Source organism: Rhinolophus sinicus, linkage group LG10 (assembly GCF_036562045.2).
Source record: "Rhinolophus sinicus isolate RSC01 linkage group LG10, ASM3656204v1, whole genome shotgun sequence".
Taxonomy (NCBI): domain Eukaryota; kingdom Metazoa; phylum Chordata; class Mammalia; order Chiroptera; family Rhinolophidae; genus Rhinolophus; species Rhinolophus sinicus.
In genome coordinates, this window is record NC_133759.1 from 111,077,657 (window position 1) to 111,095,125 (window position 17,469).

Consider the following 17,469-nt stretch of genomic DNA (forward strand, 5'->3'; position numbering starts at 1 on the left):
TGAACTGTCCTGGAGCCACCAAGGTTCCCTCTCTCAGCCCTTTGGTCCCAACTTAGCTGTGCCTGTCCCAGTCTCTCATGGGGACTGAGTGGAAGCCAGTTCAGCCTCAGGCTGTTTTTAAGCCCCTCTGAGCCCTCCTGCCTGCCCAGCCTGTCCAGGGGTGTTCTCCTTTTGATGGGGCCCCCTGCAGTCACAGAGCCCTAACCAATGGCAGGGACGTATTTCTTCCCTGGAACGCAATCCATTCAAAGACATTTTAAAGTCATGTGTGCATTTTAAAGAACGTTTGGAAAGTTCAGATGTAGAAAGAAGTAGAACTCTTCTGTGGTCCCATTTTCCCCTCGCGCATGGTGTTTTCCCGAAACAATCATGAGCGTGTTGCAGATGCAGTTTATGTTTTGTATTTCTTGTGTGTGCTTCACAGACACCGTCGCCTTTACGTGACCACAGTATGTGCTGTTGAGATGTATCCAAGTTCTCTCACCCTTTCCCTCACGACTGGACAGTTGAGTTTTTTAAGTTTTTCTATACGTAGTTCTGTTGGTTTAGTGTGGCTTTTCAGAATCCGAGTTACTGAAATTCCAAATGCAGTCACTGGTCAAAGTGACCTGGCTGGTGAGCCATTAGCTGTCCCAAGCAGCGGCTTCACACCCTCCCATGCCAGCTGTGGCTGTTTTAATTTAAAAAGCTGGTTCCGCTGATAGATAAAAATGGTCATGTGGCCTTAATCCACTTTCCTCTGGTTCCTTTTGAGGTCACTTTAGGGGAGCAGCTCTTGTGTGGGGGTCCCAACCCCCGAGCACCTGCGGGGGGTGGGGCGGGCTGGGCAGTCACTAGTTCCAGCCTCTGGATGAGGAAGATGGAGACAGGTGACATTCTTGTCCTTCTCGAGCCATAACTTGGTTAGAACCGGAGCCACTTAGTTTGGCTTGTTCACCAGTGATTCCCCAGTCGGGGGCCTGGTCTCAGTGACCTGTTGGCCCACTTGCAGGAGGTGGGGGTGGTCGAGTGAGCCCAGAGTGAGGTCCTCACCTCCGCCCCTGCCGGGACATTTGTAGTGGCTGGAGACATTTTGGTTGTTACATTGGCAGGGAGGGGGATGCTGCTGTCATCTAGGGGTGATGGAGCCAGAGCCACACAGGCAGTGGGGGCCATTTGCTTTGGGGAGGTTCTGGGTCTCACCAGTGGACTGGACGTGGGGGTGAGCAGAGAGGCTGGAGCAGACTTCTGGGGTTTGGGCTGAGCCCTCAGATCAATGAGGGAGCCACTTACCAAGAAGGGGACAGTGGGAAGACGCAGGGTTGGGTGGAAAAAATGTAAGAGTTCTGCTTTGGACACGTAGCTTTGAATCACCAAGGAGGCTGTGAGTTTGGAGCTTGGGGGACAGGCTGGGGCGAGGACAGAGGTTTGGGAAGTTGGTGGGAGGTGGTTTATCACCTGCCTTTGACAGGTCAGAACTGAGGTCCAGGAGAGGTGGGTGACCTGTGCACAGTCGGGTGAGGAGGAAGGCCTAGGTTCCAATCTTGGTTCTAAACTGAGCATGTTCCTTTTATTTAACAAAAAGGGAATTATATGAGTCCTTATTTTCTAAATTGTGGTCACTGAGGCATTAGTTGTTTGCTGGGACTGTGGTAACAGGATCACCAACCGGGCGCTTGGGCAGCAGGACTTCATCATCTCAGGTCTGGAGGCTGACATCCTAGATCATGGTGTCACAGGACTCGCTCCTCCTGGGGGCTCAGACGGAGGGTCTGCCCCAGGCGAGGGGCTCCCCTCACTGCTCGTGGGTGCTGGCAATCCTGGGCATTCCTGGGCTTTTGGACGCATCACCCATCTCTGCTTTCATCACACGGCCTTCTCCCTTTCCATAAGCACACAGCCAACCTGATGACCTCATTTTAAATTGAGTACTTCTGTATAGACCCCATCTCCAAATACAGTCTCATGCTGCGGTGCTGGGGGTCAGGACCCCAACAGGCCTTTTATGGGGGACATAGTTCAACCCAAACAGCTGCCTCCTTAGGTGAGGGTAGGGGTAGTGCTTATGCCTACACTGACAGCGGCTGTCCCATCGCTAATGGAAATACCTCAGGTGGTGCAATTCCATTTTTGTCAAAGGTAATGCAGCCATCACGCATCTGTACACAAAGGGACTGACAATCGTGGTGTCACAGGGCGAGATGACAGCTTACTTCTGTTTCTTTTTTCTGTGATAGGTCTCGCGTGATTTTGTGAATTCTCTGAGATGGCATGCATGCTTCTATGGGTGGGTACATTTTATGGGGAGAAAGTCCTCAGTGGGTGGCTTGTACCCGCTACGCTTGCCTGACCAGGGAGCTGCTGGGGCGCCTTTGTAATACGGGACCTGGATGTGTGCTTTCCTTTGGGAGGTTGGAGCAGGCTCTCGGCCCAGTGGGCGGGCAGTGGGCAGAAGCCTATGCCACAGGCGGGAAGCGCCTTTGGAGGCCTCGGAGGCTGCAGCTGGCAGCGCAGACCTGCGGGGCGGGCCCAGCTCTTGGGTGCTCAGGCCTCGCTGAGTTCTCCATCTGGGGCCATTTCAGAAGCTGTTCTGAGGTGGAGACGGGGGTGGGGCGGGATCCCTGGTCCTCAGGCCAGCACTGCACAGGGTGGGGGCTGCTGCAGGAGGTCGTGGAGTGCGAGCGGACACCCTCTCGCCGTGAATTTAAATCCCCGCAGGAGAAGATCACTCCTGAAAATACAGCATTGCCCTTCCCCGTGTTCCAACCCTGTGTTTCTCTGAGGACTTTTGTTGCTTTGCGATATACACACACATATGTATGCATGCAGATAATTTTAGTGTATGTGCATTTTTTGATTTTTCTTAGCATTTTTCATTGTGGGAAAAGATGCATAACATAAAATTTATCACTTTCACCATTTTTTTTTTTTTTTTTAAAGATTTTATTGGGGAAGGGGAACAGGATTTTATTGGGGAACAGTGTGTACTTCCAGGACTTTTTTTTCCAAGTCAAGTTGTCCTTTCAGTCTTAGTTGTGGAGGGTGCCGTTCAGCTTCAATTGTTGTCCTTTCAGTCTTAGTTGTGGAGGGCACAGCTCAGCTCCAGGTCCAGTTGCCATTGCTAGTTGCAGGGGGCGCAGCCCACCATCCCTTGTGGGATTCGAGGAATTTAACTGGCAACCTTGTGGTTGAGAGCCCACTGGCCCATGTGGGAATTGAACCAGCAGCCTTCGGAGTTAGGAGCACGGAGCTCCAACCGCCTGAGCCACCGGGCCGGCCCCATTTTCACCATTTTTAAGTGTCCATTTCATGGCATTAAGTGCATTCATATTGCTGTGTATCCTTTTAGTGGCATTTTTATGGCATCTGTGGCCATAAAATATTCTATAACAGGACATGTCATAGTTTTCACTTTCTCTCCATTGCTTTGATGGCTTTCAGTCCCCTCCCCCTCCCTCACAAAACACCTTTATGGCAAGGAAATTATTTGAAAGAAAAAGGAGGATCCATGCAGGTGTGTCGGGCTGGACAGAGGGGTCAGAGTGTGTGTGCATTAAGTCCCTTGAACCACACCCCCAGTTCCCTCCCAAAGCAGCAAGTGGGTCCCTGGCTGTCTCAGCTGGGTGGCTCCCACCGTTCCCCCAATCCTCACCATCCGTGGCTTCTGGGACGGTGGTTTCTGTGCTACTCTGTGGATGCATGTCGCTTGGTACCTAATCGTCCAGCGGGGTTTTTTTTTTTTCTATTGGGGTGACAATTGTTAGTAAAGTTACATAGATTTCAGGTGTACAATTCTGTATTACATCATCTATAAATCCCATTGTGTGTTTACCACCCAGAGTCAGTTCTCCTTCCATCACCATATATTTGACCAGTGGGGTTTTCTGCCCTTTGCTGGCATGGTGCCTTCTCCCGAATGTTGGTTCAGTGCTGGGTTCCCCCGTCCATTGGTCAAACAGTCTGATGATCCAGCCTAGCTCTGCCATCTTTAAGAAAATTAACAAATTCTATTGTTTCACTTTGGGATTAAGGGGTCTTAGCCAGGAAGGAGAACTAGGCTGGCTCTTCTGAGAGCCTTTTCTGGAAGTAAATTCTGTTGCACTCAGATAACCGTTCCTGAAGGCCCTGGGTCTAATCTAGGCTCATGAGACTGGCGATTCCATCTCGGTGTTCAGCACGTGTTTCCTGGTGACCAGCACGGCACATGCCGTTTGGAGGCAGACAGAGGCATAATTTGGGTGGATTGGTTCACTGAACTCCCGAGGGTCTTGGAGGGCAAATTCAATGGAAGCGTGCCATCCATGCCACCACCTCTTACAGAATGGCTGGGCCTCCGGTCCAAGGTGGCCTCCGGGAACACCAAGGGGGGAGTGATGGTAGGCGGTGTCGTGCCCCATGTACATAGAGGGACATACAAAACATCAGGGTTGGTTTGTCTGTAACTGAAAAAGTGACATGTGCAAATGGCAAGCAGCTCGGACTATTAAAAGGCACAGAGTGAAAATGACACCTGTCGGTCACCCCGCCGCCCTCCACCCCAGAGCTATCTCTGTGCTTGTTCTTTGAGATTCTTCAGACTTGTATGTACCTGCGATGTGGACATGGCTTCTCTCTGACCTACTGTGAAAGCTGCCCCGAATTTCGATTTTTTCCTTTTGCTGACACTGGAAACAACCAATTGGGGTGCTCCGTGTCGGCACACTTTTAAAAATTTATCTTTGAATTTAAATAGAGTAGAATTCACTATCTTTGGTGTATAACTCATGTCTGTTGACAGAGGTATCCAGCTGTGTAGCTGTCACCACAGTCAGTACAGAAGAGTTTCATCACCCCCCTCTCCCCCTCCCTGCTGGTGAGACCTTTCCCCACCTTTAACCCCCGGCAACCCTGATGTGTCTTCCCCACTGTAGTTCTGCATGTTCCCAAATGTGCTGTATGTGGAGTCCTCCAGTATGTGGCTCTGTGTGACGCGCTGGAGGCATGGTTCTGTGGTGTGTGCCAGCTTTGGGTTTTTGCTGGCAGCACTCATCACGTAGCGGACCAGTTTGTTCATTCTTCACCCCACTCAGAGACATGTGGATCGTTTCCAGTTTGGGGGAATTACAAACAAAGCTGCTATAAACATTCATCTGATAGATTTTGTGTGAATGTAGATTTTTATTTCACTTGAGTGAATACCCAGTAGCGGGGTTACCGGGTCATATGGCAAGCATGTTTCACTTTCCAAGAAATTGCCAGGCTATTTTCCAGAGTGTCTGTACCATCTTGCATCCAACTAGCAACAGTTCTTGCCCTCTATATTGTCAGCACGTGATAGTCTCAGCTTTCAAAAATTCTAGCCATTCTAATAGGTATGTATAGTCATGCACTGCATAGTGACATTTTTGGCCAATGACAGGCCACGTACGTGACGATGGTCCCATTATAAGATTATAATGGAGCTGAAAACTTCCTACGGCCTGGTGGTGTGGCAGCCATCGTGACATCCCAGGACAGTGCATGACTGCCCAGTGCGTGGTGACGCTGCTCCCAGCGTGTCCGGCCCACGGCAGCGTCCAGCCATGGCCTTGGCCGCACTTCCCTCACTCACCCACAGCACCTTCTGCTCCTGCAGGCTCCACGCACGGACAATGCCCTGTACAGGCGGGTCTTTAAAACATCTGTTAGACTCTAGCTTTTCTGTGTTTACACGTGTGCAGACACCCAAATACTGGCCGTGCTGTTACAATTGCCTACCATACTCAGTGCAGTGACGTGCTGTGCGGGCTGGTGGCCCAGGAGCAGTGGGCTGGCTGCACCACCTGGCCGAGGAGTGTGTGTGCCTCTGGGATGTCCGCACAGTGACGCATTTCTCAGAACGTACCTGTCATAAGCGGTGCAGGTGGTTCTGGGTTGCGTTTCCCAACGACTGGCGGGCTGGGACATCTTGTCCTACGCTTGTTTGCCACGGGTGTGTCTTCTTTGCTGAAGGGTCTGTTCATGTCTCCTGTCCATTTTCGATAGGTTTTTTTCTTACTGCTGAGTGAGGAAATTCTGTATACATTCAACCTGTACCCTCATGTACATGGATACAAGTTCTTTGTCAGGTATGTGATTTGTAAGCATCTTCCAGTCTGGAGTTGTCTTTTCATTCTCTTAACAGTGTTTTTCACAGAGCAACAGTTTTTACTTTCAAAGTCCAACCTATCAGCATCTTGTAATGGATTGTGCTTAAAAATTCCCCAGTGAGTGTGCGTGACCTTTGTCGTCACCGAACTGGCCGTACGTATGTGGGTCTGTTCCTGGGCTTGCTAGTCTGCCCATGGGCGTCTCCTGGTGATACCATGCAGACTGGGTAACTGTGTCCTTCAGTAAGTGTCAGTCAGGCTGTGTCTTCCAACTTGCTTCTTTTTAAAAATTGTTCTGTCTGCTCCTGTTCCTTTGCCTTTCCAGGTATACTTTACAATGATCCTGGTGACACTGACAAAAAATCCTCTTGGCATTTTGATCCTCTTGGGGTTACATTGAATAGATAAATCAATCTGGGGAGAAAAGATATCTTAACAATGTTGGGTCTCCCAGTACACAAACTCAGAATAGCTCTCCATTTATTTAGGTCTTCGATTTCTTTTGTCAATGAGAGAAAAACTATTGTTTTCAATTTATAGATCCTTCACATGTTTTATTAATTTATTCTTATTTCATTTTTTATTCTATTTTAAGTGGTACTGTGTTTTTAAAATTAATAGTCTTTTGTTTTTAGAGCAGTTTTAGGTTTACAGAAAAATTGAGCATAAAGTACAGACAATTCCTCTCCTCCCACACAGTTTTCCTGTTATTAACATTTTGCATCAGTTTGCTGCAGTTGTAACAACTGATGGCACATTTCTATTAACTAAAGGCTGTGGTTTACATCAGGGGTCAGTCTTTGTGTCATGTAGTTCTGTGGGTTTGGACAAATACACAGTGTCACATACTTGTCATTACAGTATCATATAAGTAGTTCTCCTGCCCTAGAAATCCCCTGTGCTCCATCTGTTCGTCCCTCTCCTCGCTCCCCCGGAACCCCTGGCAGCCACTGATCTTATTGGCTGTGTAATTTTGCCTTTTCCAGAACGCCAGAGAGTTGGAATCACACAGTATGAAGCCTTTCATATTGGTTTCTTTCACTTACTGATATGTGTTTAAAGTTCTTTCGTGTCTTTTCATGGCTGACAGCTCATTTCTCTTTATCACAGTTTGCTTATCCATCACCCACTGAAGACACCTCAGTAATTTCCAAGTTTTGGCAGTTACGAAGAAAGCTGCTGTAAACATCCGTGAGCAGGTTTTGTGTGGACATGTGATTTCAGCTCCTTCGGGCAAATTATGATTGAGCCTGACTGCTGGGTCGTATGATAAGAATGTGTTTAGTTTTGGAAGAAACCGCCAGACTGTCACCCAAAGTGGCTGTGCCATTTGTGTCCCCACCAGCAGTGACTGAGAGTCCCTGCTGCCACACGTCCTGCCAGCACTTGGTGACGTCACTGTGCTGGGGTGAGGCCGAGCTGGCAGGCGTGAGGAGGTGTTGTCATTTCAGTTTGCATCTCCCTGGTGACGTGCCGTTGGGGCACCTTCTCAGGTGCTTACTGCCATCTGTGTGTCTTCCTTCCTGAGGGGTCTGTTCAGATCTTTTGTCCAGTTGTAAGTTTGGTGGTTTGTCTTCTTATTGCTGGGTTTTAAGAGTTTTAGTACATTTTGCACACAAGTCCTTTATTGGATGTGTATCTTGCAAACATCCTCTCCAGTCAGTGGCTTGTCATTTCATTGTCTTAACTATATATAATTTTGAATCTTGCTTTTTGTTTTTTAACCAAATTTTACACTATTATGTTTATGATGAGTAAATGTTATTAAAAACGTGATTTAATAGTGCCAAGTGTTCAATTACGTAGATGTTTGTAATTTAAGTTAAGCAATTTCTTATTCTTGGTAGTTGGAAAAATTCTTTTTTAAACACTGCAGAGAACATTCTGATGTAGGTATCTTTTGACACCTCTCATTGGTCCCTTAAGGTGTATTTTAGGAAATAGAGTACAGGGCTCAGAAGTGTCCACTGTAATGCTAGTTCTCCAAAAGGTTTCATTCATTTATTCATTCATTCCTTCAACAAATATTTATTGAACACCTACTACATGCCAGGCGCTGTCCCAGGTGCTGGGGCAGAGTGAAGAGCACCTGGGAGGTGGGTGTTCCAGCCACACTACCTGGGGCACGTGTGGCACCCAGGTACCCAACTGCATGAGACAGTGGGGCTGTAACTGTTAGGAGCCCCAGTCTGGGACCCTGTGGGGAGGGGATGCCATGTCCGTCTCCTGTCATTACTGCACTCAGTGTTCTTTTATGGTCCCTTCAGAGCGTGATTAGGCAACATGTGACATCCCGGAAAAGTGAGTGGAAATCAGAGTTTTAGAATTTTAGAATCAAGTGTGTACACAGTGGGACATGTTGTTTAAGGGACCCTAGGAAGGGTTGAAATCTTTTTCTCACTCAATAACCATATTCTTTGACTACAGTCCAGTAGTTACAAATCATTAATTAAAAAAATAAACAAAATGGAAAAAAGAGCGTGGGAGCCAGCCCCTTCTCCCCCTGTATATTTGAAGCCAATAGTGAGCGTTCGCACTATTTGTCAGCTAAAGACTGTCATAGTGAAAAATCACAAAATGTTTAGAATTGAGTAACAATAAAAGCATTACACGTCAAAACCTCTGGGATGCAGCAAGTTGGCAGTTAGAGGGGAATTGATAGCTTCACTAGAAAACAAGATTAGAAATTAATGAGCTGTGTGTCTTAGTTTCCCAGGGTGTTATAGCAAGTTACCACATATTGGGTGGCCCAAAACAACAGAAATGTATTGCCGTGCAATTCTGGAGGCTGGAAACCAAGGTCCGGGCCTTGTCAGGGGTTCCCCTCTGGGGTTGTGATGGGGCCTCGTCATGTGGGTGTGGCCACATTTCCCAGTTGTAAGGACACCAGTCATTGCATCAGCCCCCCACCCCCAAATCCAGGCAACGTCCCCTTAACTTGACTCTCTCTGCAAAGGTCCTACTTCCAGTAAGACCACACCCTGAGGTTCCCAATGGACACAAATCTTCCAGGGACCCTGTGCAGTCCACTGCAGCGTGACACCTGAAAACTCACAAATAGAGGAATAAAGCAGGGAAAACAAAAACAAGGGGAAATAAAGATAAAAGCAAAAGTTCATGAAACGAAAATGAAATAGTCGCAGACAGCAGACTCCAAGGCTGAGTCTCTGAAGGGATGAGTGAAACAGACAAGCACAGCTGCGTGAAGGAGACGATACAAATCGTGCTCTGCCACGGTTGGGGTGGGGGTCAGGGAAAAGGGTGCATTTCTGAGCAGGGTCCTGGGGAAGGGGCGAGGGGTAAACTCACAGCTGCTCATGTGAGTGTCCCCTGGGTTCAGCTCTTCTCATCTGGGTCATCTCAGAGGACACCTCCTCCAGAAGGCCCTCCTTGACTTCTTCCCAGGGATGGTCTGGGAGCCCCCTGAGCTTGCACAGCCCCTTTATCTGTGGTGCTCCCCCCATTATCTGGCCATGACTGTCACATGTCTCTTTCCTGTTAGACTGAAATCCCCTTCACGGTGGACTATGCCTCTTTCTCTGTTGCATTCTCTGTATGAGGCCTGGTATACAGAAAGTGCTGCATAAATGGCTAAAGCTCTGTTTCTGTCCTCGCCCTGCTGCTGAATGGCTGTGTGCCCTGGACGTGTCCTATGCCTTCCATGGCCTTGCAGACGGGGATGCCTCCCCCAGGCCTGCCTTCCTCTCAGAGATGCTACGAGGGGGTGCGGGTGGGGGGCTGTGGTTCCTGGCTGTGGCTGGCACCCAGAGCCTGGCTCTGAGGAGGGCACGACGGACCCGATCTGAGCCCTGGGCTTTCTCTGTGGTCGGCTGAGGTGCAAGGGGTCAGCCCCGCTTCTCGTTGACCCTGCGGCCCCTGCAGCACTGAGCTCTGCCCCCAGTAGCTGTGAGTGGCTGAGTGTGGTTTGTGGTCATGACGGTTTATACAGTGTGGGGACACAGGGATCAAACCCCTGTTTTGACTATGTTCATTCATTCATTCATTCATTATTTTCAACCAGTGCTTGTAGCACCGCATCTTGCAATGGGGGAGGGGCACAGCCAAGTGGGTTGTTCACACGTCATTTTAAAGCAATGTGATGTGAACAAAATGCTCTGCAGGTGGAGGGAGGAAGTGGGAGGGGACAGGGGGACTTCTTCCTGGAGGTGATCTTGAAATGGGCCTTGAAGTGTGTGTAGGAGTTCACCAGGGATGGGTTTGGGCGATGGGCAGTGGGTGCTGGACACCCTGCATTCTTCTCTCCACGCTCTCCCTTGGCTCTGGCCACCCTCGCCTCAGGGGACAGCTTTGTGAGACTGTTTGCAGCTGAGCGTCCAGAAGGGATTTCGTGTCTCTGTCCCAGACCTCTGACTCCAGTTCCCTGTGGGCTACTCCCAAGTTCAGTCTCACTGTTCTGTCAAAGTCGGTGTGTCCACAACCCAACTCACGTTGACCATATCAAAGAGAAAGAAGCCAGAAAACAAAATGGTGGGGATGCCGAGGGGTGGAACCCTCAGTGTTGCTGCTGGGGCCCCCCGTCCAACAGCCCCTCCAGTGCTCAAGCCGCAGTTCCAGTCCTGTGTACGGAGACAGAGAGTTGAAAACAGGTGTAGGTCACATACCTGTAACCCCAGCTTCACAGCAGCACCAGTCACATCAGCCAGAAGATAGAAATGGCGCGTGTCCGCTGTGACGCAACGCTTTTCAAGGTGAAGGTCTTTGCACGTCTGCCCTGGTAGCTTTCCTCTCCAGAGTCCCACTACCTGTTTGTCATCTGCCTTGTCTGTATTCATAACATAGTTTTTTCAAAAACCACAATTTTGTCTCTTACGGTTTGTCTATAGATTCATTCTAAGAACTAAAAATCAATAGGTGTATTTGAAAATGCCTTTCTCACGGCCACAAACATGAATGAGAGTTTGGCTGGAGCTGGACAGTAAGCGTCCATCAGGCCGGGGAGGGCTTTGTGTACAGTCCTCCAGCGTCCAGGGCTCCTGCTGAGGACTCTAATGGTCAGTCCCTGGCATCCCTGCGGAAGCTTTAGGGATATTTGTATCCCTGGAATTCAGTGTAAAATTCCCTCATTCATAAGACCGAACATTCTGTGGGTCCCGTCAACCAGGAGAATATTGCTCTTCAATCTGGGGAAATTTCTTTTTATTCTTGATGATTTTTTTCTCTTTTGTTTTATCTTCTGGAACTCCTGTTAATTAGATATTGAACCTTCCAGATTATTTCAGCATTTCTTTATTTTTCTTACAAGTCTTTGTCTTTGTCTTTGTCTTTCTTTCCTTTCTGGGATATTTGCACAATTTATGTTTCTGTGTTATATGTTACTTATGTAACATGTCGTGTTACATTTAAAACAATTTGTACTTTATACACACGTATAATATAAATTATGTTTACGTTAATTCAATGCAAACTATATGTGTGTGTTTAGCAGCTTTCTTTGTAAAAGAAACTACATTTTCTTAATAGCCTGTTAGTGTTTAATGGATGAACTGTCTTCACATCTCTCTGAGCACAGTCTATACATAATTTCTTTGAAGTTGTCTTCTTGTTGCTGAATTCATTTTGTTTCCTCCAGGGTCATTTTTCCCATTTGTGTTTATCCTGGTCTGCACTTTCATACCAAACATTTTCCTCAATGTCAAGTAATCTTTGTCTGTTTACATCTAAGAATTAGTCAGTAGTCTTATTTAGATCCTAATTAGAATTTAAAAAAAACAAACAAGCTTAAAAATGGAGACAATGAGGGGACTTTCAACTGGATGTTTGATGATGTGAAGGAATAAATATTTGTTTTAGGATGATAATGGGTATTGGTGGCTTACGTCCTTTTAGAAGTTATCTTTTAGAGACACAAGATGAATTGCACAGACTGAGGTTTGCTTCAGCCCCAATGTGTGTCTGTCTCTGTTCCTTCACTTCATCTTTCTGCTGGGTGACTCCTGGGTGAGCGTGGATTGAGTTCAGTTTGTTGCACTGGCAGTGAGGGGTGACCGGCGGTGTTTGGGGAAGTGGCCCTTGGTGGATGAGGGGACGGATGCCACGTCCTATGCGTGTGGGGAGACAGGTGAGGGTATGTTGGCCAAGTGACCACACTCCACCTTGGAGTAGCCCAGCAGGTTTGCTCTGGGGACCGGGGGCGTGGGGCCTGGCGGTCAGTGAGGGCCTACTTGTCACTGTGTGTCTCTGTACTCTGGATCTTGTGCTCTCTGCATGTGGACACAGCTTTTAAAAAGCAGTAATGAAGAGAGAGGGAATAGACAGAAGCGTGTGTTTCCCTTATGCATCCGCCTGGTGTGTCCGGTGCGTCTCCGTGAGCCCGTGGGGACCGGGCTGAGCAGAGCCCACACCCCCTGCCTCCTGGGGCCGGCAGGCTGGGGACCTGTGGGGACCCCTGCAGTCTGCACCCGGAAGTGCTGCTCAGAGCGAGAGCGAACCGAAACCCGTGGGGGCCAGGGCTGTGTGGCCGGCAGTGTCCAATGGGGGCAGTGGGCTTGGACTTGCCCTTGGAGTCCAGGGAAGCAGGACCATGGCGGAGGCTGGAGGGGTGGGTGCGGTTGGCCACCGCGGGCCCTGGAGGGCGCTAGAGGGACGAGGGTCGCCAGGGCCACGGGGAAGAGCTTGGCCCAGGATGAGCTTGGGGCCCCCCTGCCGGTCCGGTCGGGCGGGATCCCTGGGGCCTCGCCTGCGTGGTCGGCTGTGGGGCTTCGCCGAGGCGGCCACTCACCTCACTCCTGTCACCTGTCACCCACAGGAGGAGCACAGGCAGATCTTGGCGCAGAAGTCAGCTTCCCAGTCTGACTCGCACGATGAGGACGCATCCCCGACGCTGCCCAACCCGGTGGTGAAAGCCCGCCGGCGCCGCGGGGGCGTGAGCGCGGAGGTGTACACGGAGGAGGACGCCGTGTCCTACGTCAGGAAGGTGGGCGGCGCCGGCTGCGCAGCCCTGGCGCGGCCCCGGTCACTGTCCCCGTGCCAGGGGCCCAGCGCAGGGTCGGACCGCGGTCAGGGGCTGCGGGGGGAGGAGCCGGGGTCCAGCCGTGTGGGGCCGGTCCTCGCCTTCCCAACCCCGAGGCCGGAGCCACCCAGGCCGCCCGCCGGGCCTTCTCCCCCAGTTTGACCGCGCATCCTTCCTCCCTCAGTGGACGGGCGCTCTGCCCTGCCTCGCCCTCCCCAAACCCAGCACCCCAGCCCAATCATGACACGATCCCCACACAAACCTAAATAGGGGGACAGTCTGCAAAATAACCAACCAGCACTCCTCAAACGTGTCTAGGTCATCAGAGGAAGAGAGGTCCCAGACCAGAGGGCCCGGAGGAGGAGGGAAGTGGCAGCAGAAGTGACTGGATGGGACCTGGGGACAGAGCAAGGCCGTTAGGGCCACTAAGGAAATGTGCGTGCAGTGGGGTGGGGTCACTAGTGCCGCCTGCACAGGCCAGCTCCTGTCCCAGCCCCTCCTCTGCCCACCCGCCCACAAGTCTGGCTTTCATTGGCTTCCCCACAGGTCATTCCCAAGGACTACAAGACCATGACTGCGCTGGCCAAAGCCATCTCCAGGAACGTGCTGTTTGCTCATCTGGATGACAACGAGAGAAGGTAGGAGCCAGGAGGGGGTGGCGCAGGACGGAGGCCCCATGTGGCAGCCTCCTCCATCCAGAGCACAGGGGGCCTGTGTTCTAGCACCTTCCGTATGCAGGGGTCTGCCTTGTCTGCACTGAGCTCTCTGCTGTGTGGGGAGATGGGGCTGGAATGCTTGTTCCAACACTCCCAGCTATCCTGCTGCCCCCAGGAGCTCTGAGTGTCCTGGGGAAGGGTGACTGAGCCCAGCCGTGACAGTTGCATGGATTAGAAGGGCCTCAGGGTGGATATGGGTGAAGGTTCTTCCTGGAAGAGGGGCCTGTGAGCTGTGAAGGGGCACATAAGCCATGCTTGGGGCTTGTGATCACATAAATAATTGGGAAATTGGAAATTTTTGGTAAGACAAAAAACAAAAATGTGCCCTATTATGTGACTCCTAGAGATAACCATTGGGAAGGTTTTTGGGCAAACTCTTTAAGAGCTTATTTCATGCACATGTCCTAACTCTGTATTGTCACGCAATGGAATCACATTGTATAGTGTTGTCTCGCTTACAAGGATGTGGTCATTTCTCTGTCGGCAATGATATTTTATGGTTTCTTGTTCCCACTTCTATAGAGGCACTGGTTTTCTTGGGGTTTGGGGTGTTTTTTTTTAATGAAAAACAGCATTTTGATAACATGAGCAACCATGTCTGCCCCTCTTTGAGTACCTGTTTCTTTCTTTAAAATAAATTCTCTGCATGGATCAAGGGGCGTATAACGTTTTAAAAATTCTCCTTTCATTTTTGGCAAATTATAATTCTTTATTTGATTAACTGAGCACATTTTGAAACAGTCCTATGCGCGGTCCAAGTGACGTACAGATACATGTAAGCAGAGGAGGGAGTCTGTTATTTTCATCTCTTGGTCATTGTAACTTGAGTCTCTTGCGCGTACATGTAGGGCCATCATTTCATGTATAACTTTTGGAGGAACCGCCAGTCTCGGCTTCTCTTTTGGCCCCACTGAACTTTGAGCCTCCCTTCTCTGTGGAGCCCAGGTGTCCTCTCCCAGGGGCCCCTCGGTGGCAGTCGTGTTTAAGGCAAACGCCTTTCTAGCCCCAAGCACTAGCAGGCTCAGTAAAGCACTTGGTTTAGAGCCAGCCTGGCTGAGTGCGAGCTGAACGAAATCAATCTGCAGGCACCCCGCTGAGTGCATCCAGGAAGTCTGTGCTCGGGTCATGTGCCCTCGGCCCCAACTTTCCAGAGCCACATGGCTCCCTCTGCCTTTTCTGGATCCGAGAGCCAGGTGAACAAGAAGTGGAGGAAGCAGATGGTTGGGTTAAAAATTCCTCTTTGCAAGGTTGGCTTGGAAAGAAAGCTTCTACACAGGGTGTGTGTGTCTATGCTTCAGGTCTTTTGTTTTGCACATAGGAAAACTTACTTTCTACCTCGAATCCCTGACCAGCTCCTTTTTCTGTCCATGGCTTATAAAGAAACAAGCTGATGCTTTAGCAAACAGGTTCCAGAGGGAGTGGACAGGGGAGAATTGTCTCTCAACCTTTCACATGATGTTTCCCGTGTGGCCTCCAAATAGTTCTCTTTTTCCAATTTGCTGGAAGCTGGGCTTAGCAGCTTTGTCTCGGCTCAGCTGCGGTTTGGCGAGTGTAGCACAATTCTTTCCAAGTTTGCAGGGCGTCTGGCACACCTTGATGTAGAGGCTGCCTGCTGCTGCCTCCGCTTCCCCACCAGGGTATTCCTTTGCAAATAAATCCACTTATGGGGCGAGTGGATTTCTGCTTCATGACCCCTCTTGCTAAATTCACGTCTTAGACAAATAGCCCTGTTGTCACAGGTTGGGGTGGTTTTGCCCTTGTCAATTTATGACAGTATCTTTGCTTCAGGGTATTTTTAGTTTGTGTGGAGATACTGAAGCGTGGAAAGAAGGTGAAGATTATGCTTAAAACCTTTTTGTTAACAGAAGATAATGCAACATAGCTGTGAGAGCCACTGACCCTCCAAACAGCTATGCTTTCCCTTCTAGGACAGCTGCATTTCTAGGTGGCATTTGTTGAAGCCTTTCTCCAGGCCCGTGTAGATAGTGTGGAGCCTCAGTTTCCCCCTCTGTAAATAAAAAGGGTTGTCCCTTTGCTCAAGATCATACCACTTGTCATAACAGAACCAGGGTTCCAACACAAGTCTCTGGGCTCCAGGCTCCCCTGCTCACCCCATGATGACAGGCCATTTGCACCTACGAGAGGAAGGAAGATGGGAGAGTGGGTAATCCAGGCATTGTCATGGGTTGTCTGGGGTCCCTGGGGTCCTGGGCAAGCTGGGACTGCAGGGAGCTGGCTCTGGCTACCTGGGTCTTGGGAGTGAGAAATAGGACCAGGACAACTCTGAACACAGAGCATCTGGCTAAAGCAGCCTGAAACACACACATGCACACACTCAATACACATGCACACTCATACACATACATCACACTTATGCCACAGAACTTAAGGTGTGTTAAAATGTATTTTGGAAGAAGCCAGTTGTATGATGTAATGTACAAGTTGTGTTATGACATTCTCTGGGTCTCAGTTTCCTCAAGTATCGAATGAGAATAATAAAACCTATTTTGAGGGTTGCTGTAAGGATAGAATGCAGAAATGTCGATGGGTATGTCATCACCACCATCGCTATCACCATCATCACCACCGTCATCACCATAATCACCATCACCATCAACATCACCACCACCATCAACATCACCACCACCACCATCACCATCATCACCACCACCATCATCACCACCATCATCACCACCACCACCATCACCACCACCACCATCATCATCTTCATCATCTTCACCATCATCATCACCACCATCACCACCATCACCATCACCACCATCACCATCACCACCATCACCATCATCACCACCATCATCATCACCACCATCACCATCACCACCATCACCATCACCATCACCACCACCATCACCACCACCATCACCATAATCACCACCACCATCATCATCATCACCATCATCTTCACCATCATCACCACCACCACCATCACCACCACCATCACCGTCATCACCATCATCACCACCACCACCACCACCACCATCACCACCACCATCATCATCACCACCATCACCATCATCACCATCATCATCTTCACCATCATCACCACCATCATCACCACCATCATCCCCACCATCACCACCACCATTATCACCATCACCATCTTTTCCTCCTCCTCATCTCACCATTATAGTCACGATTATCATCTTTCTGGTGGCCCTTTGACTGTGTGGAGTGGGACTAAGTCAGTGGGCTTCTCTTTTGCTGCTGCTTTGCCCCTCTGATGCTGGTCCAGACCTCCACATGGACCCAACTGCCCAGCCTCAGTACTTAGTCTGAGGAAGGGGCTGGTGTGGGCCTGAGACCACTGTACAATGTCGTTTATTGCTTCATCCTGGGACTGAGGGAGGTAAACGGGCTGCCCTGGGCTCAAGACATGGCAGAAAGGACACTGAGAGGCCAGCTTGTCCCCCTGCCTCAATGTACAGAAGAGGGTTTCTAGGCTCAGTGAGGAGAGGCCCTTTGCCCCTTGTTGTATACCAGGCAGCACATGTCCCAGCTGCAGCTGGAGTGGGGTTTCCTTATACCTGGGCTGGCCCCTTCCCAGCCCCTCTGTAGAGTGGAGTTGCTCCAGGTGAGTGGCCGAGAGGTAGCAGGTGCAGTCTCCTTGCTTGGTCAGCTACTGTGAGCAAAGGCACATCCTGTGTCCTTCTAGGGGGCACTGGGGGTAGTTCCTTTC

The 17,469-nt window shown here is 49.9% G+C and overlaps 1 protein-coding gene across 2 annotated transcripts in view; it reads left to right on the forward strand.

Moving 5' to 3' along the window:
- PRKAR1B (protein kinase cAMP-dependent type I regulatory subunit beta) overlaps positions 1 to 17,469 on the forward strand; it is an 81,856-nt gene that overhangs the window by 1,736 nt on the left and 62,651 nt on the right. For both annotated transcript variants that reach the window (XM_019747486.2, XM_019747487.2), the window contains exons 3-4: positions 12,853 to 13,020; positions 13,603 to 13,694. In XM_019747486.2, coding sequence (XP_019603045.1) covers positions 12,853 to 13,020; positions 13,603 to 13,694 — 260 coding nt within the window. The remainder of the gene's footprint in view (positions 1 to 12,852; positions 13,021 to 13,602; positions 13,695 to 17,469) is intronic.